A 24830-nucleotide genomic window follows, 5' to 3' on the forward strand; every position below is an offset into this window, starting at 1 on the left:
TTAAATCACTCAATAGTTTTGAAGCCCCTTGCGTGGCTTTGTGAAAGGATGTATTTGTTTGCTCCTCATGTGATTATTGTTAGGATGCAGCGTGGAATAAAATAAAGGGCACTTAAGTTGAGAGTCAAACGACTTGTCTTTGAGTCTCAGATATCTAGATTAGTTTGGTGACCTTGAGCAAGTTACTTAGTTTCTTGAGCTATTTCCTCCAATATAAAATATAGATAGTGTGTGTAGGGGGGTGTGGGCTGAGGTAATAAATATGAAAGGCACAATGTAAATGCGGGACATTGTTAATGGTTAACTTTGTACGTGTTATGTCCTTTGAAAAATTGTCCTTGTGTCTATCAGTGTTATGCCCTTTGAAAAATTGTTCTTGTGTCTCACAGTGTCTATCAGGGTTTGATAGGAATTTTACAAGCTGAACCACCTTTCTCGTCACTATCCAAGTTTCACACAACTTAAAAACCTTAGTCATTTTTTTAAAAATCAAAGTTTGTAAAAGTTTGCTGAAAGTAAAAGATACCAAGTTGGCACTAAAACCTAGCACCCTAACCTTGGCATTATAGTCTGGTGATCTACTAGCTCAGCTGCCCTCCCGGAATAATTAAACAGGTTATATGTTTACAAAAATCATATAAGCGTTTTATCTGTGCTTATAATATGAAGGTATAGCTCATCTTTCATGAATTGAGAACAATTTAGAAAAACATATCCATATAGTTTACTGACTTAATCATGGCCTTTGGTTTACAAATAATGGCTTGCAAAAAGTGAATTTATTAGGTTACATAATTAGCTGGGAGGAATATTGGAGTAGCTCTCAGAATTGAAGGGCCAGGGCTTCAGAGACTAGAACTGGAACACAAGGTAGTTAGAACCACCTTTATTTTTGACAGTCCTAGGGTGACATCTTTGTAGCTGGAGAACAAAGGAGGATGGGCTATAACTCTATCTCTGGAAGATTCAAGAGGGCTTCATTTGGCCTAGCCTGTATCTCATGACTACTACTCCTGTGGTAGCATTGGATTGAGCCATATTAACTCCCTCCCTCCCTCCCTCTCTCCCTCCCTCTCTCCCTCCCTCCCTTCCTTCCTTCCTTCGTTTCTGCCTCCCTTCCTTCCTACCTACCTCCCTTTCTCCTTCTTTACTTTCCTCCCTCCCTCCCTTCCGTTTTTTCTTTTCTTTTCATTTTTTTCTCTTTTCTTTTCTCTTTTCTGTTTTCTCCTCTTTCTGACAGGGTCTTCCTCTTGTCACCCAGGTTTAAGTGCAGTGGTGTGATTAAAGCTCACTGAATCCTTGACTTAAACACATACTTGACTGGGTTTAAGTGATCCTCCCACTTCACTTTCCCGAGTAGCTGGGACTACAAACATGGCCACCATGCCCAGCTAATTTTTTCTGTTTTGGTAGACATGGATTTTCACTGTGTTGCCCAGGCTGGTCTCGAACTCCTGGGCTCAAGCGATCCGCCCACCTTGGCCTCCCTAAGTGCTAGAATTACAGTCGTGAGCTGCCGTGTCCAGCTGAAATTTCTAATAGTAATATTTATACAACTGAAAAGGCCATTTTATATGGTTCAGTCTCATAATATGGAGGGCAGAGGGGAAAGTGAGGCATCATAGATTGACAGCCCTACTAGGAGCAAGAAATATGGTGGAGTTTCACAAAAGACAAGAAGGGCTATTCTTTCTGTCAGAAGAAGGAGAATAGGAAAGCATTCTGGGTAGAAAGAACAGTGACCGTAGTCTAACATACTTACAAAGAATATAGATAAGCTAGAATTCAGCTAGACCACTGTGGACATGAAAAATACTTAAAATATAAAAATTTCTAAGGTGAGAGACTGAATTGTTCTTATTCCTTAAGCATCTCAGAGTTGGACATATCTGCCTTTAAGTAACAAATGTGCTCAAAGCTTTCAAATTCTAACTTTTGTGCTTTGTACATATCCTAGGCGCACCCTCCTTGTAACAATCCTATTTAAAGATGAAGAAATTAATACTCAAAGAACTAAAATAACTTGCCTAAGATTATGTAACTAGTTAATATGGAATCAGAATTTGAAGTCTAAATTAAAGATGAAACCCAGTTTTCCTTCAAAATCAGTACTTCTCGAAGATAAGATTGTCAGTGAAATACTAGTAAAGACAGAAGAGAGTACATATGTATGCATAGGAGGTCTGGTGCTGTATATGATCTTAAATATGAAATATGAATATTGTTTACTGTTCCATAATGTAATGGTGATAGCTTTGGTTTTTAAATGTTGTGGTGGTGATTTTAACTCAAACTTTGAATTAAATTGTTAAGTTCCATAGCATACTATCTCAGTATGAGAAAAAAACAATACATTCTGCGTTATCGTCTGAATGAGTGAAACATCATTTAAATGATCTCAGTCTGGTCCAAACAACTCTTACATTAGAAACTAAAACGTCCCCTCAGTGTAAGCCAAGGGTGTTTTTAACACTTAGTTATTTCCCTGAATTTTCCTGCTTATACTGAATGAAGCAATAGCGATTAATGTTTCTTTTTTCTTTTTTTTTTTGAGACGGGGTCTTGCTGTTTTGCCAGGCTGGAGTGCAGTGGCGTGATCTCGGCTCACTGCAGCCTCTGCCTCCCGGGTTCAAGTGATTCTCCTGCCTCAGCCTCCCGAGTAACTGGGACTACAGGCTCATGCCACCATGCCCGGCTAATGTTTTGTATTTTAGTAGAGACGGGGTTTCACCTTGTTGGCCCAGATGGTCTCAATCTCCTGACCTCGTAATCTGCCCGCCTGGGCCTCCCAAAGTGCTGGGATTACAGGCGTAAGCCACCGCACCCAGCCAGCGATTGATGTTTCTATATGTTTAGATTCTGATTGACCCAACAAATACAGTAGTATAAAGTTACGTATTGCTGTGGTATAGCTAAGCCTTATTTGAATAGTCTTTCTCTTGTTGCTGTTACATAACCTAAGGCAAATATTAAGTATGTACTTCATAAAAACCTTTTTTTAAGAGAAGTAGTGGTGTTAGGTGGAGAGAAGGAGCAGCGAAAAGTCTTTTGTTAATTACATAGCAATACTGACTTCTGTGGGGTATGGGAGAGTATAATAGTACGGTAAAGAGTAAAGTAGTAAAGAATGCTTCTTCATCGTTGTTGGTTAAAGTGATAGACTCCCTATCTGATACATAAAGCCGAACAGAAGTGATTTATATGCCTTTTCTGTTTTCTTAGAGAACTGTGATAATAATGTTGTAATTAAGAAAGGTTGGATAGTTTGCTGTCTTGCAAGTTTCCTGATGTCTACAAGATGATGTAGTTAGGGAGCATTTTCCTGAGAAAACCAATTAAGATGATGTTATAAAAATAGGGGGAATTTGACCTTGGGGAAGATTTTCACCATTTTAATTATTTGTCAAATTTATTAACTTATTTTAAATTAAGATAGCTATGAAAATCTTTATGGAAGGTTCATATGTGTCAACATGATGGGATGTTATGGGTTTTTTGTTTTGAAATTTTCTCTTTTTTTTTTTTCTTTTTTTTCTTTTTTTTTTTTTTTTTGAGACAGAGTCTTGCTGTGTTGCCCAGACTAGAGTGCAGTGGCGCAATCTGGGCTCACTGCAACCTCCGCCTCCAGGGTTCACGTGATTCTCGTGCCTCAGCCTCCCACATAGCTGGGATTACAGAAGTGTACCATCATGCCCGGCTAATTTTTTGTATTGTTAGCAGAGACGAGGTTTCACCATGTTGGCCAGGCTGGTCTCCAACTCCTGACCTCAAGTGATCTGCCCACCTTGGCCCCTCAAAGTGCTGGAATTACAGGCACGAGCCACTTCACCTAGCCAGAGTTCTTCTCATCTTTTGTAAGTCTTATCTGGGATAGTTTTTCTTATCAGAAATTATTTCTCAAGCAGTTTACTTTGATAATATTCCATATTTTATTTTATAGATGATAGTATTTCTGCTGCAAGTACTTCTGATGTTCAAGATCGCCTGTCAGCTCTTGAGTCACGAGTTCAGCAACAAGAAGATGAAATCACTGTGCTAAAGGCAGCTTTGGCTGATGTTTTGAGGCGTCTTGCAATCTCTGAAGATCATGTGGCCTCAGTGAAAAAATCAGTCTCAAGTAAAGGTAATCGTGTTGTAAAGTTAAGAAGAGTCTTGCTTTTTGCAGTATTTTCTTTGAAAGTTGAAGTTGGAAATATAAAACTAGTTTCTTATGTTAATTACTTGTGATTATGGTTTGTTTTCCATTTCCTTTTTTTTAATTCCCAAAAAGTTGTGAAAGTTTATTCTTTATTATTTAAAATAAAGAATTTTTGCGTAATCCACTGATTATACTTACAGGTTTTTTATGTTACAGTATTTGTGTTAAGTTAGTGTCTTCTAACTAGTTGATAAGTTTACTGAGGGCAGGAGCTGAATCATTATTTTGTGTCTCATTTCATATTGAACCTAACTGGTAGGCACTCATGTGTTTTTAAAATTAATTCTGTTGTCAATACAGAAACATAATTAAAATCATTATAGTTTAAATAGCTTTATTCTGAACCCTCTGTGGTAGTCAGCAGAATCCTGAAAAAATTAATTTAAGCTTTGACGCTTACTAGCCCAGTATAATGGGACTTTTAACTTTTCAGTATTGGGAGTTTTCAAGGTTGAGAGAAACAGTCATCAAGGCCCTGTTGCTCTGAGTTTGGAGCAGATGTAGTGTACCTTTTGCCTTCCTTCAACCACCAAGAAAGAATTTTATCATTCTTTCACATAAATCAAGTATTTGAACATATCATTTGATGTCTCTTGCTGATTTATTGGTAGAGTAGATGGGAATTGGCATTATTATGCCCATTTTGGCCATGGGAAAAGTGAGAACATTTATTGGCTTGCCTTCCTACTTCAATAAGTCCATGTAAATTATTAACCTAGGGAGGAGTTTTATATAACTCCCAAATTCTAGCCGAATAGGAGATAGTGCAGTCAGCCCACCAGCAAATGAGAAGCAGATTTAGAAGAAAGATTGTGAATTCAGTTTCTGAATGTTGTTTGGGGTGTGTATGGTATGTAGAGATACATATTGGTAGCTGAATTACATATGGATCTAGTGCTCATGTTAGTCTTGGCTAGCAACAAGAATTTGGGAATGTTACTCTTATGGATGATAGTTGAAGCCATAGAGGATGTAAAATGAGAAGGCAGTTCGGGATAGTTCCATTGGGAGCTCCAACATTTCAGCATAGCACAAAAAGTGATGCGCATTGCCAGCTGCTGCAGAGATGTCAGATAAAACAAAGACTGAGAGATGACCTTTGGACTTGGCATTTACAGCAATATTAGAAACCTCTCCAAAAGCAATTTTAGTGGAGTAATAGAACTGCAAATCAAATACCAGTATTTTGAGAAGCAGCAATTTAGGAGAATTGTAGAATTGAGAGCAACAAATATAGCCACTCTCAAAAAATTCACCTGAGTGGAGGAAGGTAGTAATAACTAGGAGAGGATGCTATATTGAAGGCCAATTTTAATTACTTTTAAAAATTTGTTAAAAATACATGATAGACTTGAGTGCAAAGATAGGTTGAGGACAAAAAGGCAGCAGAGAGGAAGACCAATATGGAGAAATAAAGTGGTAATTGATGAGGCAAGTATCCTGAGAATTTGAGAAGGGATCTTAGAGCAGGTGAGAAGCTATTAGTCTTAAACAGAAGAGTACTACTTCTAAGATAGAATGAACAGATACAACTGAGTGGAGGTTGATATATATTCACAGTTGTCAGGGTTGGAAGTTTTAGTCCTTATCACTGTCTCCTGAGAACTACAACTTCTAGATCTGATAACTGTGAATATACATTGAGACACTGATAACCTTTAGGCAGAAAGATAGGTCATCAGTGGTAGAAAAAAAGGGAATACATGTTTGGAGTGGTTAAAGCTGAGAATGGAAGACCGTAGACTTTTGAAAGGATGCTGAAAGACCCTGAGGGTGTGGAGACGGGAAACTTATTGTGGAGGAAAGGTGAGTATCATTCTGCCCAGTTTTGTGATTCCCACTCTTTTCCCTCTCAGCCTCATGTACTCTGGGTCTGTGTATTTACAGTGGAGAGTTAGGTGGAAGATAGGATTGATCTTTTTCATTAGTGGTAGTAAGATAAATATGTCAATGACAAAGGGTAAGGGACCTGAGGGTTTGGCAAAAGACTTGATGGAAACCACTTTGACTGATTGTGTTAAATTATGCTTGCTTGCTTGCTTGATTTGTTTACTTTTTAGAGACCCAACTTTGAGGACCGCCAAGATCAAGCCAGAAAAAAGTTTTGTTTGGTTATAAATTGATTTTTATAGGGGGATTTTGGAATTTTAGAGTAGAATAAGGAGCTAGATCAGTTAATGTATATGGGCTTTATAGGGAATATCAGCTTTGTGTAGAGAGGGAAGAACAAGTTTCCTGTATATAATATACAGACTCAGAACCCCGGGGGTACATATAAGTATTTTAAAACCTATAATACGGGAGGCTGAGGCAGGAGAATGGCGTGAACCTGGGAGGCGAAGCTTGCAGTGAGCTGAGATTGCGCCACTGCACTCCAGCCTGGGTGACAGAGCGAGACTCCGTCTCAAAAAAAAAAAAAAAAAAAAAAAAAAAAAATTAAAATCTATAATAGAAAATGATAATGATGTTTGATTGCTATTCACATTTTTAAAAGCTTATTTTAAGTAGTTTAGTTTTTTTTTTTTTTTACTTTTTTTAAGAGACACAGTCTTACTCTGTCACCCAGGCTCACTGTAACCTCAAACTCCTGGGCACAAGTGATCCTCCTTCCTCAGCCTCTGGAGTAGCTAGGACTACAGGTGTACACCACCACACCCTGCTAAAATCTTTTCTTTTTTTGTACAGGTGGAATCTCACTATGTTGCCCAGGCTGGTCTCAAACTCCTGGGCTCAAGTAATCTGCCTTGGTCTCCAAAGTCTTTTTAATATGCTGAAACAACAGTACGTTATAATTTTATGTAAATTGAGAAAAATTTTAAAGATATTTTCTCTCATATTTTATCTACTAAGATATTTCAGTAAAGGAAATTCTGAAATATTTTAAAGAAATTTAAAAATTGCTTTTTTCCCAGCGTATACACAAATATTTTATATGACACATGAGTTATTTAGCACCTACTTCTCAATGTCATGAAATATAAATACAGTTAACTAGCTATAATTCCTATTCCCCAGGAACTTACTTTTTGTAAGTTGTCGTTTCTGGTGCTTTTCTAATTATCCTTAGTTATAATTCCTGTGTCTCTAAAGTGAGTCTAGGATCAGTTTTGTTAATGGCTCTTTAGTGAAGGATTACCTACTTCTGGAGCCACAGAACCATCTCTGTGGGACTTTTTCTTTTCACATAACACTAACTCTTAATTCTTTTTAATAACCTTATTAATTACAGAGAGGTTTTTTTTCCAGTTGATTTTAAAATTATACTTCGTAATTAACTTTGACTGCTATTTTATAATATGCTAAGGTGGTTCACTCTTTGAGTTACTCTGTTGCCTGGGACACAGGCAAGTCTATGAAATGGATTGATGGGGGTATTGATTAATAATTTGAGAAAATAATTATTTCATAGATGAGAATAATTCATGTTAATAATTATTATATTTCCCTTTAATGGAAAAATACGTCCAACTAATTATGTTTCCAATATTGATATTAAGACATTGAGAGAAATACATATGTAAAGTTTCATAATGTTATTGGCAACTCTGAACAGCTTTATCTTGGAGTTTATATATAGCATATTGTTGAAAGCAATTGGAATTTAAGTGACTCTTCACTATTGACATTTGTGTACAGCCTAAAATAGATCATCTCAGTTTTGATATTAAACAAGATTAATAAATTAGTGGTAAGAAAATTTGGAATAAATATTTTAAGCAAAGTATTTTCAAATAAGTGAAGTTTTTCATAACATTAAAAATGAAATTATCTTGTAGGGATTTGTATTTTTTCTTTAAAAAGTAAAGTCATTTTTTATATTATAGACAGTTTTATATGTGATTTTTTTTTAGCCCCTTGTGAAATTAGAATTTATAGTATTGAATATCACATAAATTATTGACAGGAAAATGATCATTATCATCTTAAGGTGTTTACATTTTCTAGAGGATTTTTCTTTAGAGGTCAAATTAAATTCCTATGGATAAATAGGATAGAACCCTTTTATGAAGCTGTGATTCAAAGGACAGGTCAACTTCCCTATTACTGAAGACAGCTGTTGTATGATTTTGCTAGATGGTGGTGATATGGGAAGGACATAAGTTGTCATCAGATATGACCAAAAGTAAATGTTAATGATGTGTGTGCTAAGGGCTTAATGAAATTCTGCTATGTTGCTTCATAGTAGTATTGCCATTCAGTAAATACCAAAATCAGAAACACACCTAACCTTTAAATATATTTCGTTGTCTTAGTTTATCTTCTGCAGTGTGCCAGCAGTATTTAAAGCTAAGACCCATTTTTTTCTTGAGTAAATTACGCCGGGTACTTGACTGAGGTAGAAAATTTTCCCATGAGTTTTTAAGGTGGCCAGTCACTTAAATTTTTCATATACTTTCTCCTCTGTCAGAGAATTCTTTCCTTTTGACAGCATGTGTTCGTAATATATGCACCAGTTGCAGCTGAATTCTTGCCAAAAGAAAAAAAAAATTACCTGTACTTCGGAGCAAAAGGGAAGGTCCAGAGAACACTGGAAGTTTTAGCTGCCAAGAAGACAAATTATGTCACAGCTGGTGCCTGGGAAACTCATTAGGACCTCTTGAGGTGACCAAATGAATGTAATTTGAGAACACAGCCCAGTGGCACTATGTGAAGACAAGCTGTTAGTACACAATGATACAGAAGTTAAAAAGTTAAATTTATCTGAAGGTGGCAGTCAGTCATTTAAATCAGGAAACTGCTGGTTAAGCCAAAGTACAAAGCATTGTAATTGCCACTTGAGAAATGAAAGAACCCAAAGGCAAAATTGAAATGTAGGGGTAGATTCTCCAATAGAAACATTGCTAATTATGTAAAATCTGGGATACTCTAAAGGCACAGATCTGTATCATTCAGCTCCTGGCCCAAATAACATTTGGGAGGATTCAGGGATTATCATAGGTTTCCTGTAAATGTTGTTGATAAGCACACTACATCCATCAGCTTAGGAAGGTATGAATTGCCTTGGTGGGACCCTTACACTAAAATGACTGGTAACTGTGGAAGGGGATGAGGGAGTGTCTCGTTATTTTTTGTGTAGAAGTATAGTCATGCATCACTTAACAGGGATACGTTCTGAGAAATGCATCATTGGGCAATTTTTTCCTTGTTTGAGCATTATAGGGTGTACTTACACAAACCTAGATGGTATAGCATAGTATGCATTTAGGCTGTATGGCATAGCCCAGTGGTCCCCAACTTTTTTGGCACCAGGGACTGGTTTCATGGAAGACCATTTTTCTGCAGACTGGGGTGGGTGGGGGGAGGTGTTGGGATCATTCAAGCATATTACATTTGTTGTTCTATTCTTATTACGTAGTAATATATAATGAAATAATTATACAACTCACCATAATGTAGAGTCAGTGGGAGCCCTGAGTTTGTTTTCCTACAACTAGATGGTCCCATCTTGGGGTGATGGGAGACAGTGATAGATCATCAGGCATTAAATTCTCATAAGAGCATGTAACCTAGATCCCTCACATGCACAGTTCACAATAGGATTTGCTTTCCTATGAGAATTCAATACCGCCTCTGATCTGACAGGAGGCTGAGCTCAGGTGGTAATGCAAGTGATAGCGAGCAGCTGTAAATACAGATGAAGCTTCACTCGCTGACTTCTCACCTCTTGCTGTCCGGCCTGGTTTCTAACAGGCCACGAAGGTACCAGTCTGTGGCCCAGGGGTTGGGGACCCCTGGTATAGTCTGTTGCTCCTAGGTTACATAGGCAACTGTAACACAATGGTAAGTATATGTATATCTAACAAACCTAAACATAGAAAAGATACAGTAAAAATACGGTATTTGAATCTTTTTGGACCACTGTTGTATATGCAGTCCATCGTGGAACAAGACGTCATTATGCAGTGCATGACTGTATATTGGCAGGTATTGCCTCAGACCAGGTAGCAATTACCGTTTGCAGAGTGCCATTTCTATATGAGAGTCAAATGCTTCTTTGTCATTTCCACTCAAAATGTACTCTTAAGTAGTGGCCACAAGTTGAAAGGCCTAAGGGTACATCTTCCTGTGAAATAAGAGGAAGGCAGAAGTATACAGATAAAATTCCAAATGGAGAAGATAGAATTTGAGTATCACATAAATTATTGACAGGAAAATGATCATTATCATCTTAAGGTGTTTACATTTTCTAGAGGATTTTTCTTTAGAGGTCAAATTAAATTCCTATGAAGCTGTGGTACATGTAGTCTTCAGTCTTCTCAAAGAATAAAGCAAGAGTAATCAGCCAATTGAGAAAAGGGACAAAGAGCTTAAAAATGAGGGGTGGAAGAAGTATACAGTTAGAGCTATGAGGCATGTGATAGAGAATTCAAGATAAATAAAAAATTTGGAATATCAACTAGACTATCTCTACCCTTCTTCTGATCAAAACTGTAGCCATCTTAAAGGCCTCAGAAATTATTTTCTGAAAATGATCTATTTTTTGTCACATTTTGGAATTGTTTTAAATTTTTATTTGTACATCTCTTTTGGCATATATATTCATTGCTCCCACTAGATCATACACTGTTTGTAAGAGGTCACTAACATAGTCATCCCAAGGCTAGCTGAGAAACAATACATTGTTTGTAAATTGAATGCCAGAAGAAGTTAGTTATAGAAACAGGAAGTTGTGATAAAATTACAGTTTTAGAGAGACAGGTTGGGATAGATGCAAGAATAAGATAATACGTACCAGAGTAGCAAGAAGGATTTCAGATTTTGAGCTTTGGAATATGCAGCAGTTCTTAGTGATAACTTTACTCTGTTAGTCTACAGTACACCGAAATTTATTTGTATTTAGGAACTTTCAGGCTAAGATGTCAGTAAGGTCATATACTTGAGTCTGTCATTAAGGGGTGTAAACTATAGTGATTAGCATTCTCATGTCATGATCAAGTATAAAAGTTTTTATTGACCTTCATCCTGGTGTTATGATGGTTTCCACCATGATTCTTAAAACTTCCTTCACTTTTTCATTCACGCTACCTAGCTCTTGGTCCCCACCATCTTTTTCTCAGACCACTGCCCTGAAATCAGTTCTTCACATGGCTACCAGAGGGTATTCTCTAAAATGTAAATTGAACTCTCTTTTTCAGCTTAAAACCCTTTAGTGATTCTTCATTCTCTATAAATAAAGTTTGCATCATCTGAATGCTACTTACCTCTTGTCTCTGAACTATCCCCTTTCATTCTACATCCTGGCCACATCAAGGAGCTTTTTGTCTCCCACTAACAACCACTCAATGCCACAAATATGTACACTCACTTTGCTGTTAGAGTGTTTCTGTTGCTTTACACATACTGCAATGGATCCAAGTATCTTATCACCACCCTTTCGGTTGTCTATTTCTTTCTTATTCTTTAAGGTCTTATTGTGTATTTTTTCAAGGAAGCCTTCCTTGAGCTCTGTGTCCGTAATCCTTACGGAATGATGTGTCCTTTCTTTGTACTTCCATGATACTCCATTGATACATCTCTGTTACTGTACTTACCAGATGTTTTCATTGCCTATGTGATTCTCCTTGAAGATTTTGAATTCCTTGATGTCAGCAACTGCCTTGTATACCTTTGTAAACATAAGACTAGGATTATAATTGGTCCTGAGTAAATATTTGATTGGTGCATGGATGATGAATACATAACAGTTTAGGCAAGCAGAGGTGACTAGCGTATGCTGGAGAGAAGGATCATCCAGGTGCAGAAATGCAGAAGAGTAAAAAGTACTTAGTTTAGGAATTCAAAATAAACTGAAGCACAGGGTGTGAGATTGGGAGTTTCAAGAAATGAACATAGACTGGTAGGGCCCATAGTGGAAGGTTTTCTTACACCTTTTTAGGGAATTTAGTTTTCATCCTGAAGGTAGTGGAGAGCCACTAAAGAATCTTAAGCTGAGGACTGACAGGCAGATTTATAGTAATCAGTCCAAGATGCCTACGTTTTTGACATTTTTAACATCCCTGAAATTACAGTTCATATTACAATTGATGGTGTCTTATAGTTCTAATAGGAAATACTTCTTTCTAATGGTACTTAAAATGATGGGGCATATTACAGTTCGTGGCATTAAATTTAAAGATACATAGCATGTGTTAGGTCATTCTGGCACAGTGTAGCAATGCCATAGTGTAGGGTAAAACTGCAAGAAGAGAGACTCAAGATAAACTCAGCATAATCCAGAAGAGAAATTTGGTGGTGAAGTTGCATCCATTTAGTTGTTTTGGTATTAAGTACTTTATGTGTGCTAGGCAGAGTGCTCAAGTTATTTCAACCCTAATTCAAGAGTCATTAAAGTCATATGCCAGGGGAAAAAAAGACAAAAAAACAAAAATACTTTGACTCTTATCTCACACCATAAACAAAAATTAAATCAAAATGGATCATAGACCTCAATGTAAGGGCTAAAACTTATATAAGAAAGATCTTAGTGATCTTGAGTTTGACAAAGATTTCATAAGTAGCACACAAACAAGCACAAACTATAAGAGAAAAATCAATTAATTGAATTTCATCAAAATGTAAGAATCTTGTTCTTTCAAAAACTGTTTTGAAAATAAAAGGGCAAGCTACAGAATAAGAGAAAATATTTGCCAGACATGTATTTGTCAGAGGACTTTTATGTAGAATATTTGAAGAACTTGTATGCCTCAGTTATTAAGAAGAAAGCCCGTTCTTAAAGTGGGCAAAATGTTTGAGCAATTGAAGTTGATATGCCATTTGAGGCATTGGTAAAAGAATGGTAAAAATGCCTGTAATTGGTGGCCGGGCACAGTGGCTCATGCCTGTAATCCCAGCACTTTGGGAGTCTGAGGCAGGTGGATTGCTTGAACCTAAGTTAGAGACCAGCCTGGGCAATGTGGCAAAACCCTGTCTCTACAAAAAAAATACAAAAATTAGCCAGACGTGGTGGTGTGCACCTGTAGTCACAGCTGCTCATGAGGCTGAGGTAGACAGATGGATTGCGCCCTTGGAGGCTGTGGCAGCACTGAGCCATGATTGTGCCATGACACTTCAGCCTGGGCAACAGAGCGAGACCCTGTCTCAAAAAAAAAAAAAAAAAAAAAAGACTAGGAAAGAAGAATAAACTAAATCCAAGGCTTAGCAGAGGGAAGGAAATAAAGATTAGAGCAAAATAAATGAAGTAGGGAATAGAAAAACAATAGAATCAATGAAACCAAAACTCAATGAGGTAACACTTAATACCCTTTTGAGTTTTTTTAACCTGAAAATAACAAGTGTTGGCAAGAATATGGTGACATTGGAACCCTTGTACATTGCTGGTGGAATTGTAAAATGGTGCAGCCACTGTATTTGGCAGTTCCTCAAGAGTTGCACATACAACAACAATGTGGCTCAGCAGTTCTTCTCCTAGGTATATACTCAAAATAATTGAAAACAGGTGTTCATATGAAAATTTTTACACAAATGTTTATGGCAGCACTATTCCCATTAGCCAAAAGGGGAAGGTGGAAACAATCCAGGTGATCATCAACAGATGAAAAACAAAATGTATCTATACAATGGAATATTTTTCAGTCATAAAAAAGAATGAAATATATGTGCTACAACATGGTGAACCTTGAAAACATTGTACTATATAAAAGAAGCCAAACAAGGTATGGCTTCTTTGGAGGGTGGGGTGTAGGGGGGAAGTGACCGCTTAATGGAGTGAGACCTAGTCTTGCTCTTTGGCCCAGGCTGGAGTGCAGTGTGGCGCCATCTCCGCTTACTGCAAGCGCCGCCTCCTGGGTTCGCGCCATTCTGCTGCCTCAGCCTCCCGAGTAACTGGGACTACAGGTGCCTGCCACCACGCCTGGCTAATTTTTTGTATTTTTAGTAGAGATGGGGTTTCACTGTGTTAATCAGGATGGTCTCAATCTCCTGACTTCGTGATCCACCCGCCTGGGCCTCCCAAAGTGCTGGGATTATAGGCTGAGCCACCGCGCCTGGCCAGTGGATACGTGGTTTCTATTTGGGGTGATGAAAATATTCTGGAACTTGGTAGTGGTGATGGTTGCACAACATTGTGAATATACTAATTGTCACTGAATTGTACATTTGTAAATGGTTAAAATGATAAATTTTAGGACTATTTTATCACAGTTTTTAAAAAGCTACTGATAAAACAATAAGTAACTTGTTTGACATATTAGAACTAAATCTAATGACCAGCGATATTTGCATAATTTGGGGGTTAATATAACTTATATGTAAAATATTTCTTAAGAGGTTTCAAAAATAAATGCAGCAGGTCTTCTTCTTCCTGTATTCTAATTCATTCAATCTAATGTAGGACTTAGGAATCTATATTAAGGAAGCATGTTAGGTGATTATGATACAAATGACCTCCAACATCTTATTCTTGACAAAAATGCAGTGTTATACCACCATGTGTAGAACTTCTTAAGGTACCAGATATTACTTGTGTGCACATGAGAAAACTGAGTCCAAAAATTAAAAAATAAAAATGTTCTCTATTTCCAAATCTTTACTTGACTCTTAGTATAGACAGGACTGTTTTATCTTGTGATGTTGTGTGTTCTGACCATGCCAATATACCAATCACACATTTATTCCACTCCTTGTACTGTGTAAGTTAAAGGAGAGGTTAACTTTATATACTTATGCTTTATTTATATGGAGTAACAGTCTAGAATTTAATATTTATGGTTTCTAGAATTTAAAATTTATGATTTTAACAAACAAGCTGTTTTTGAAGATTGATGGCATGGGATTTATGGTTTACTTGAGGCACGCATTTGAATCATGTGTTATAAGGCTGCTGTGTGTGGTAAAGCAAACCATTTAGCTTAGAGAACTAGCCCAACTGTGTTTTAGTAAATTAGTATGGCTTTCCTATAGGTCTGTTTTGATGGGATTAAGTCTTGAGACAATATCATGTGCTGCATACCAGGGGGGCACTCTGTGCAAAAGTTATAAACAATAATGTACTTAATTTTTTTTCCACCATCCCCTCCTTCCAAATGGACTTAATTTTAAAACTTAGATCTTTGAGGAATATATTCAAATTTGATATATTTTTTTTTCCTTAATTATCTTTAGGCCAACCAAGCCCTCGAGCAGCTATTCCCATGTCCTGTATAACCAATGGAAGTGGTGCAAACAGAAAACCAAGTCATACCAGCACTGTCTCAATTGCAGGAAAAGAAACTCTTTCATCTGCTGCTAAAAGGTACCCGTTTGTGAAGGGGGGAAAACTAACATTGCAAAATTGTCTGAATGTGGTAGAGGTCTACCTTTAGAAAGAATATGAAATAGAGCTGTTTGAATTCAAATGAGCATGTCCTTTGAATTCTTAAACTGTGAAAGTAGAGACGGTTAGCCTGTGCTCACTCAGCTTGCACTCATCATACCTGTCAAGTTGTTTGAGGAAGCTTTCCTTTCTCACTAAGAAAGAAAGCAGTTTCATTTCCTGGTTTGGTTTTGTTTCTTTTTAACAAGTATTTGTTGGCCAGGCGCGGTGGCTCAAGCCTGTAATCCCAGCACTTTGGGAGGCCAAGACGGGCGGATCACGAGGTCAGGAGATCGAGACCATCCTGGCTAACACGGTGAAACCCCGTCTCTACTAAAAAATACAAAAAAAAAACTAGCCGGGCGAGTTGGTGGGTGCCTGTAGTCCCAGCCACTTGGGAGGCTGAGGCAAGAAAATGGCATAAACCCGGGAGGCGGAGCTTGCAGTGAGCTGAGATCTGGCCACTGCACTCCAGCCTGGGTGACAGAGTGAGACTCCATCTCAAAAAAAAAAAAAAAAGAAAAAAAAACAAGTATTTGTTGATAAGCATCACTATATTTATAGAAATTGTATAAGTGAATTTTCCATAGCAAGTGATATATTTGATACAGCATTTTTAAAGGGAAAACAGAATATTTGATATGTCTGTGTCAGTGGGATGTCAAATGCTGTTATAACTTTTATTTTTTAACCATAACTATAAAATGAAGGCTTATTTCAAAAATATAGTACTATCTGAGGCGTGTGTGTGTGTGTGTGTGTGTGTGTGTGTGTGTTAGGGGGTGGTGGGCAGGAGGGCTGTGGAATTACAGCAGTGTAAGTTTCAGTGGATTACAGATTTGCATTCTTTATGTTCTTTTCATCAGTTAATTAATTTACTCCAATAAAAGTGCTCACAGGATTTTCCCTCTTTTGTAATTTCTAGCAAATTATTTGATGTAGAGTTTGGAGAGACCATAGGTGATAAGCTACAAAATCTTAAAACCAGTTTCTTCAAAGAATGAGTGAGGAAAATCTTAAGTAATAAGATCATGTGTTAACAGTGTACTGATGGAAAATGCTTACCTCAATAAACTAATGCCAGTGACCGAATTATTCATCGGTGAGGATTCATAGGTACTTAACCAAACAGTTAACTACAAGAATGTTGAAGAAATACCAAGATCTTCAGCCCTTTTAAAAATTCCTCCATCTCAAAAAATTCCTCCTAGAACTCAGTCTTTGACATTGTTATTACAGAATCTAGACTTTCCCCTACAAAGGATGCTAACATTTATTACCTGTACTCCACTTTGAGTAGAAAAGGAGAAACCGTAAGAAAATGTTAGTACAATTTTAAATAAATTTCCATGTTGTATCCAGTAATGGTTCAGATTCAGCCCATTTTCTTACGTAGCTATTGTACTGTTGGTGTGTAGTGATCAGTATTATGCACATTAGTGATTCAACAGTCTCAGGCCAGCTGAGTTTGTTAGTTTATGATCCAGGATCCCTATATTTTGCTTTTAAATAACCCAGAAGGAAAATGGCTCTTTTAGGTTGTACTGGGCCCACATAAAACTAGCGGCCTCTGTATTCTTGTTGAAGAACAGCAAGAAAGAAGTAAAGTCTGTTTTTTGTTTTTGTTTTTGAGAGAGTTGGACATACTGGAACTCAGTTTTTTAAGTTAATCTGACATTCTTGAAGTATAATTGTATTTCTTAATTTTTATTTTTTTATTTTATATACATATATTTTTTGAGATGGAGTTTCACTCTTGTTGCCCAGGCTGGAGTGCAATGGCGCAATCTTGGCTCACCGCAACGTGAAACTCCCGTCTTCAAGCAATTCTCCTGCCTCAGCACCAGGAGTAGCTGGGATTACAGGCATGCACCACCACACCCAGCTCATTTTGTATTTTTAGTAGAGACAGGGTTTCTCCATGTTGGTCAGGCTGGTCTCAAACTCCCAACCTCAGGTGATCCTCCCGCCTTAACCTCCCAAAGTGCTGGGATTACAGGTGTGAGCCACTGCGCCCGGCCAAAATTGTATTTCTTAGGCACCCACTTTAAAAAATTGATCACAAAGTAGATAGTCAAGGGCCAGTCTGAAGTCAGAAGTTATCAGAAGTGTATCAGGTTAAGAAATGTCACTTGACATTAAAATATACTCTAACATTTTAACCTATTATGTGATAAATTGTATATATTATGTACATTTATTTAAAATGTTCTTGAACAAATTTTCTTGTTGATTATGTACCTTATAATCGAATTACAAAACGTCCTTTGATTAAGAAAGACATTCAGGGCTGGGCGCAGTGGCTCATGCCTGTAATCCCAGCACTTTGGGAGGCCGCGGCAGGCAAATCAGCTGAGGTCAGGAGTTTGAGAACAGTCTGGCCAACATGGTGTAACCCCATCTCTACTAAAAATGTAAAAATTAGCTGGGTGTGGTGGCGGGTGCCTGTAATCTCAGCTGCTGGGGAAGCTGAGGTGGAAGAATTGCTTGAACCTTGGAAGTTGCAGTGAGCCAAGATCATAGCACTGCACTCCAGCCTGGATGACAGAGCAAGACTTCGTCTCAAAAAAAAAAAAGAAAGTAAAGAAATAGGCATTTAGTAGTTTCCTACCTTTTCATCACTGAAATTCAAGTCTTGATTCCATCAGCTTTATAATATTGTCTAGAGTGTTTTCAGTATAAGTACACTTATCCAGTCTGGTTAGGAATAGCAGGTGGTTTATTAACCAAGAGTCAAAGTACAGAATCAAAAGAATTTATACATAAATTTCTGAAATATTTTAACGTAAGATATATTCACCTGTATTCATTCATCAGTTTTTAAATGAAAGACCAAACCTACCCTCTAAATATGTATGTCTGATCAAATTCCTTGTTGACTGTCTTTCATAAAATATACCCATAAATAACTTTCTAAAATTTTTAGTTTCAGTTCTCAGAAATGAAATGAGTAAGAAATTTAAAACTCTGGCAGAAGAGTGTGTTAGAACCCATCTCTCTTTCTATGATTTTTTTTTTTTTTTAGACGGAGTCTCGCTCTGTCACCCAGGCTAGAGTGCAGTGGCGTGATCTCGGCTCACTGCAGGCTCTGCCTCCTGGGTTCACGCCATTCTCCTGCCTCAGCCTCCCAAGTAGTTGGGACTACAGGTGCCCACCACCACACTGGGCTAATTTTTTGTATTTTTTAGTAGAGGCGGGGTTTCACTTTGTTAGCCAGGATGGTCTCGATCTCCTGACCTCATGATCGGCCCGCCTCGGCCTCCCAAAGTGCTGGGATTGCACGCATGAGCCACCGTGCCCGGCCAATTTTTTTTTTTTTTTTTTAAGAGACAGGGTCTCACTATGTTGCCCAGGCTCGTCTTGAACTCCTGGGCTCAAGTGATCCTCCTGTCTTGGCCTGCCAAAGTACTGGGATTACAGGTGTGAGCCACCACACCCAGGCTCTGTGATTTGTTTGTTTTTTGAGACAGTCTCACTCTGTCATCCAAGCTGGAGGGTAATGGTGCAATCTCCTCTCACTGCAACCTCCACCTCCCTGGCTCAAGCGATTCTTCTGCCTCAGCCTGCCGAGTAGCTGGGATTATAGGCACACACCACTGCACCAAGCTAATTTTTGTATTTTCAGTAGAGACGGAGTTTCACCATGTTGCCTGGGCTGGTCTTGAACTCCTGACCCCAGGTGATCCACTCGCCTCCCAAAGTGCTGGAATTGCAGGCGTGAGTCACTGCGCCCAACTGCTTCTGTGATTTTTTAAATTGTGTCACTCACACTAAATTTAACAGCAATTTTTTTTAGTAACTCATTTTTTTGTAGTCTTTCCAGAGCATTAAACTTAGTTTTCATAGAAATTGCTATTCTCTTTGTATTTAATTAACTTACATAATTAAAATAACCAACATAAACAGATTTGGGGAAAAACTTAAACTCTTGGTAAGTGTAAAACTCAATTGACGGGAGTAGAAGTATACAGAAAAAGAACAGGAATTGGAGAATAACGTTTTAAACATGAATATTTAGTGTTCCTTTGGCATCAGTCATTATACTTTACACAGATAATCCTCTGATTTGGGTAACTTGAGGTCAGTTAAGAGATCTTCATTTGTCCCCCAAAATCTGCCAAGATGGCAAAATGTATTAGAGACCATTTCTGTCTAAAGGAGCAATCTTCATGGGATGTATCACCTTAGAATTTTTATAAATTCTTCACTGAAGATGTTAATAGCTTCTGGAATTTTCAAAGAAATATTGTCCTTCTTGAATGAAAACAGTGCAAATTGTATTAGCTGTATGACCTAAGGTTTTGAATTATATAATAATCACTTTTCTATCACTTGATATTTTTTATTTGTTTAAATGTGTATTGTTCCATGTTATACTTTATTTTACAGTGGTACAGAAAAAAAGAAAGAAAAACCACAAGGACAGAGAGAAAAAAAAGAGGAATCTCATTCTAATGATCAAAGTCCACAAATTCGAGCATCACCTTCTCCCCAGCCCTCTTCACAACCTCTCCAAATACACAGACAAACTCCAGAAAGCAAGAATGCTACTCCCACCAAAAGGTTTTAACTGTCCCCAAGTACAGAGCTAGGGAATGGTTGTAATGATACCTAAATTCTGTGACTTGGGAAAAAGTTAGCTATCCAAGGATTCTGAGAGAAAAGGCTGGTGGCTTTATTTTTCCCTTCTTCATTGCTTATAATTTATGTTTTATAGCACATTGGGGAATAAAGAATTAAGGTCACAACTTCTCAGTTAAAACTGGAAAAAAAAAACTGAGTTATGAACAATATGATGAAAGGAAGGCAGGAATAACCTAGTCTAAAACCAAACAATATTTTCCCAACTAAATTTTTGAATACTTTTTAGACTTGTATGTAACTATGCTATAAATTTATAGCCATGGATAGAAAATGGCCAGATGTAATTGTCCTCACTGTATTTTGGCATCATTACAACCTTTAACCTGCAAGGGCCCATCTCAGGTGGCTCTTCATGGTGGCTGCATCTCAGTTTCAGTTTTGGGTCTTGGGAGGATAAGTTCTTGCTTGAGTAGAGAAATGAATCCATTTCACCTGGTCTTTTCTATGCTAAAGGCTTGCTTGAGGGCTTCTCTCTGTGTCCGTAATAATATTTTAAAGTTATGAGAAGGGGAAGAGGGAGAAACATTCTAACAGTGTGTGTGAGCCTAAATTGAGAATCTAAACCTGCATGCTGGGAGTTCAGTGCTACAGCTGCCTCCTAATCAAATATTGAGACCAATCTAATTAAATTTGCCTGTTTAGAAATGCTTATTCAAGCCTTGTGATTAGGAATAGACATATTTTATCATCGTACTTCTGCTTGGAAATCTTAGGAAACTATTAAACCATTTCCAGAACTGGCTAGAATTTTAATAAAATAAATGACAACCATTCCTAAAAGATTTATATTTTTATTTGATCAATTTAATATTTTGCCTCAGATCGCTAATGGAAATTGGGAAAATCAAAATACCCTTCGCTTGATTGATGCATGTTTACCACTTACAAAATGCTTTGTCTGTGTGTCTCATGCAGATTCTTACCCAATCTAAATGGTTTGTAATTTTTCTGCCTGGTCTCTTGTGGAGTTTTTCTTGGATATAGCTTATTAATGCTACATAACTTTGGATTGTGTGTGGTTTAAGGTGGCTTTTTATAATCGGTCTCTTTAAGGTTCTGATTTCACTTGGTATCTTCTTTGTCCCAGCATCTTTTTTTTCAGCTTCTTGAGGTCTCCTGGAAATGTGCTTGCCCTCCTAAATTGCTCTTTGGATATACTGTTGCAAGAAATATTGGAGACTGGATGAGTTTGAGGATAGTTAGCAAGGCAATGAAAAATCATTTGTAAAGAAACAAATTTCACTTATAAGTATAGGGAATCAGGATTGCCAATAACCACATTCATATGTAAAGTCTTGTTTATTTCTGATCATTGGTAAAATTGTCCCTAAAGATATAAACAAGAGTTTATTCCTTGTTATATTTAGAAATTATCATCTGTACCGTATGTAATGTAGTTTCTTGAGGACATAATTGCATAAAAAATGAAAATGGCAGCCTCATAAAATTCAATGGCTATGAAAAAATACAGGTTTTCTGTAACTACAGATTATGAGAAACCTACTCGGCGATGTAAGGAAATAATTTTTTTCTGTTAACAGAAGTGTTTTTTTAAAAAAAATCAGGTAATATTTGTTCTAGTGAATCTTCTGAGTGATACAGAAAATTATAATACAGGTTTGGGAGTTGCCTTGTTAAACTCCTTTACTCATCCAGGCAGTCTTTCAACTAATCCTTCTCTTTTCTGGATTACCTTTAAGGAAATGTTAATTGCTGCTTTTGTGTTCTGTTTAAATTGTCAGTTACGTGTCTTTTACACTCAGAATTTTTCTCTAAGAAATTAATATTCCTTCTAGCATAAAACGACCATCACCAGCTGAAAAGTCACACAATTCATGGGAAAATTCAGATGATAGCCGTAATAAATTGTCGAAAATACCTTCAACACCCAAATTAATACCAAAAGTTACCAAAAATACAGACAAGTAAGTATTGCACTTTCTTCATTATATCTAAAAAGTAATAATTATTTGGCTATTATGTTTGCATGTACAGTTATGTATGTCTGGTTTAAATCTTTTTTTTTTTTTTTTTTTTTGGGACAGTCTTGCTCTGTCACCAGGCTGGAGTGCAGTGGCACCATCTTAGCTCACTGCAACTTCTGCTTCCCAGTTTCAAGCAATTCTCCTACCTTGGCCTACCGAGTAGCTGGGACTACAGGCACGTACCACCATGCCCAGCTAATTTTTGTATTTTTTAGTAGAGACAGGGTTTCACTGTGTTGGCCAGGATGGTCTTGATCTCTTGACCTCATGATCTGCCTGCCTCCGCCACCCAAAGTGCTGAGATTATGGCGTGAGCCACCGCGCCCGGCCTTGGTTTGAATCTTTTTAAAAACTCTGTATTATAGTTTTTACTTCTCTTACGGAGTCTCACTCTGTCGCCAGGCCGGAGTGCAGTGGCACAATCGTGGCTCACTGCAACTTTCACCTCCCAGGTGCAAGCGATTCTCTTGCCTTAGCCTCCTGAGTAGTTGGGACTATAGGCACGCACTACCACACCCCGCTAATTTTTGTATTTTCAGTAGAGGCGGGGTTTCATCATGTTAACCAGGATGGTCTCGATCTCTCAACCTCATGATCTGCCTGCCTCGGCCTCCCAAAGTGCTGGGATTACAGGCGTGAGCCACCGCACCCAGCCCGGTGTATGTTTTCTTTCAAGTCTTCTACAAAAAGTTGTATCTACCTTTTAATGCTCCCAACTCAAATAATATGTCTTAATATGTCTTTTTTTTTTTTTTTTGAGACAGTGTCTCACTCAGTCGCTCAGGCTGGAGTGCCATGGCACTATCACTGTTATGTCTTACTGCCGCTTTCACCTTCCTGGGTTCAGGTGATTCTCCTACCTCAGCTTCCTGGGTAGTTGGGACTACAGGCACGTGCCACCATGCCCAGCTAATATTTTTGTATTTTTTGTAAAGACGGGGTTTTGCCATGTTGCCCAGGCTGGTCTTGAACTCCTGGACTCAAACAGTTCACCTGCTTCAGCCTCCCAAAGTGCTAGGATTACAGGCGTGAGCCACTGTGCCCAGCCAAATAATAAATCTTAAGAATTATCTAACATTTGAGTATTTTTCGTAAGTTATTTTTATGCTTTCACGGTTTAGATGCTCTTGTGGGATACTCATTGTTTTATAAAATAGTGTATATTAGTAGCTCATCAGTGAGAAACTTTAAAAAATGCTGATTTCTTACTTTTGCTTCTAGAGATTTGTCTAGGTTATAACCTAAGCATTGACACTTTTACAGTTTCTTGAGGTGATTCTAATGGTCAGCCATATAAAATTATAAAATAAATGTGTTTCTTAAATTTCTTTTCTAGGCATAAAGATGTCATCATCAACCAAGGTAAATTAAAAATCCTTATTTTTTGTTTTGCCTTTCTTAGTTTAATTTTTGCTAATTGAAAAGAATATTTACTTATTTTCATCCAGTGCACTTTATTAGTTCATAGTAATCGAAGTGCGTTACTATAGTCATTTAGGAAAATACCCAGTTTTTATTGTAAGATAATGTCATTTTTGTCTCAACCAGCAAAAATGTCAACTCGCGAAAAAAACAGCCAAGGTAAGAATAAACTACGCAGTTGGTTGCCTTCTAAGTGAATTTTTTTCCTGGATCTCTTATTTGGCTTTTCATTATTTATGCTGCCTGACTTTCCTCCTAACAAAGGAAATATGGTGATTTGAACTCGGTGAATCCAGCTACATTTTACTTTTTTTTTTTTGACACCGAGTCTTGTTCTGTTGCCTATGCTGGAGTAAAGTGGCACAATCACATCTTACTGCAACCTCCACCTCCTGAGGTCAAGCGATTCTTGTGCCTCCCGAGTAGCTGGGGACTATAGGCACCACCACACCCAGCTAATTTTTGGTGTTTTTTTGTTTCATATTTTTAGTAGAGATGAGGTTTTACCATGTTGGCCAGGCTGAGCTCGAACTCCTGGCCTCAAGCAGTCCTCCCTCCTCAACCTCCCAAAATGCTGGGATTATAGACGTGAGCCACCACACTTGGCTCAGCTACATTTTTAAAAATCCATCTTATTTCTAAGAAGTCTGAAGATTCAAGGTGAACAGCAAAAGTACAGTATTACAGAAAGGGATAAAATACTAGAGGGAGTTTTCTCCCTTAAAAAAAAGTTTTACCTAGAAAAGCCATTTAAAAGATTGATAAATTTTAACTCAATTTCCTGTCTTGCCAACTCCATTGCAAATAATCACTCATTTCTTGATGCTAAGACTGAAAATATAACGAGTCTAGCGAATCCGTTTCCTCTTAAGTTTTTCTTTTGTATTGTTTGTAACTTCTGGCTACTTGCTGTTGTTGGCTTGTTCGGACCAAAAAAAGAAAGCATACTTTTGGCAAATGCGTATTTAATTTAATTTCAGTGTAGGTAAGTTTTATAAATCAGTTTTACATTCTCTTTAGATTGCCTGCAAATTTAATTGAAGCATGCTGATCTTAATGAAAGCGTGTCCTTTCTGTGCATGGTTTTCACAGCTCACTTCTATCTCTCATGGTTAGCCTTATTTTCTGGTCTATTATAGTAACAAACTACAATGTGGTTAAAGGTTTTTTTTAGAGATTTAACTTGATTTCTGTGGATTTTTACTTTTTTGATTCCAAAAAGAAAAAATATTTCTAATAGTCTTTAGGTCATTTGTTTTTACATAGACATTCTAAATGAAGTTGAATTTTG

At 37.4% G+C, this 24830-nt stretch overlaps 1 protein-coding gene across 4 annotated transcripts in view; it reads left to right on the forward strand.

Annotated features, from left to right (window-relative positions):
* LOC105464913 (EMAP like 4) overlaps window positions 1-24830 on the forward strand; it is a 161828-nt gene that overhangs the window by 74860 nt on the left and 62138 nt on the right. The window contains exons 2-7 of one of the 4 annotated variants that reach the window (XM_011713045.2): window positions 3941-4123; window positions 15299-15428; window positions 19878-20051; window positions 21929-22057; window positions 23454-23479; window positions 23666-23698. In XM_011713045.2, the coding sequence (XP_011711347.1) occupies window positions 3941-4123; window positions 15299-15428; window positions 19878-20051; window positions 21929-22057; window positions 23454-23479; window positions 23666-23698 (675 nt within the window). The remainder of the gene's footprint in view (window positions 1-3940; window positions 4124-15298; window positions 15429-19877; window positions 20052-21928; window positions 22058-23453; window positions 23480-23665; window positions 23699-24830) is intronic. The other 3 variants (XM_011713046.2, XM_011713047.3, XM_011713048.2) reach the window with 3 other exon arrangements.

This window comes from Macaca nemestrina, chromosome 13 (genome assembly GCF_043159975.1).
Source record: "Macaca nemestrina isolate mMacNem1 chromosome 13, mMacNem.hap1, whole genome shotgun sequence".
Classification (NCBI taxonomy): Eukaryota; Metazoa; Chordata; class Mammalia; order Primates; family Cercopithecidae; genus Macaca; species Macaca nemestrina.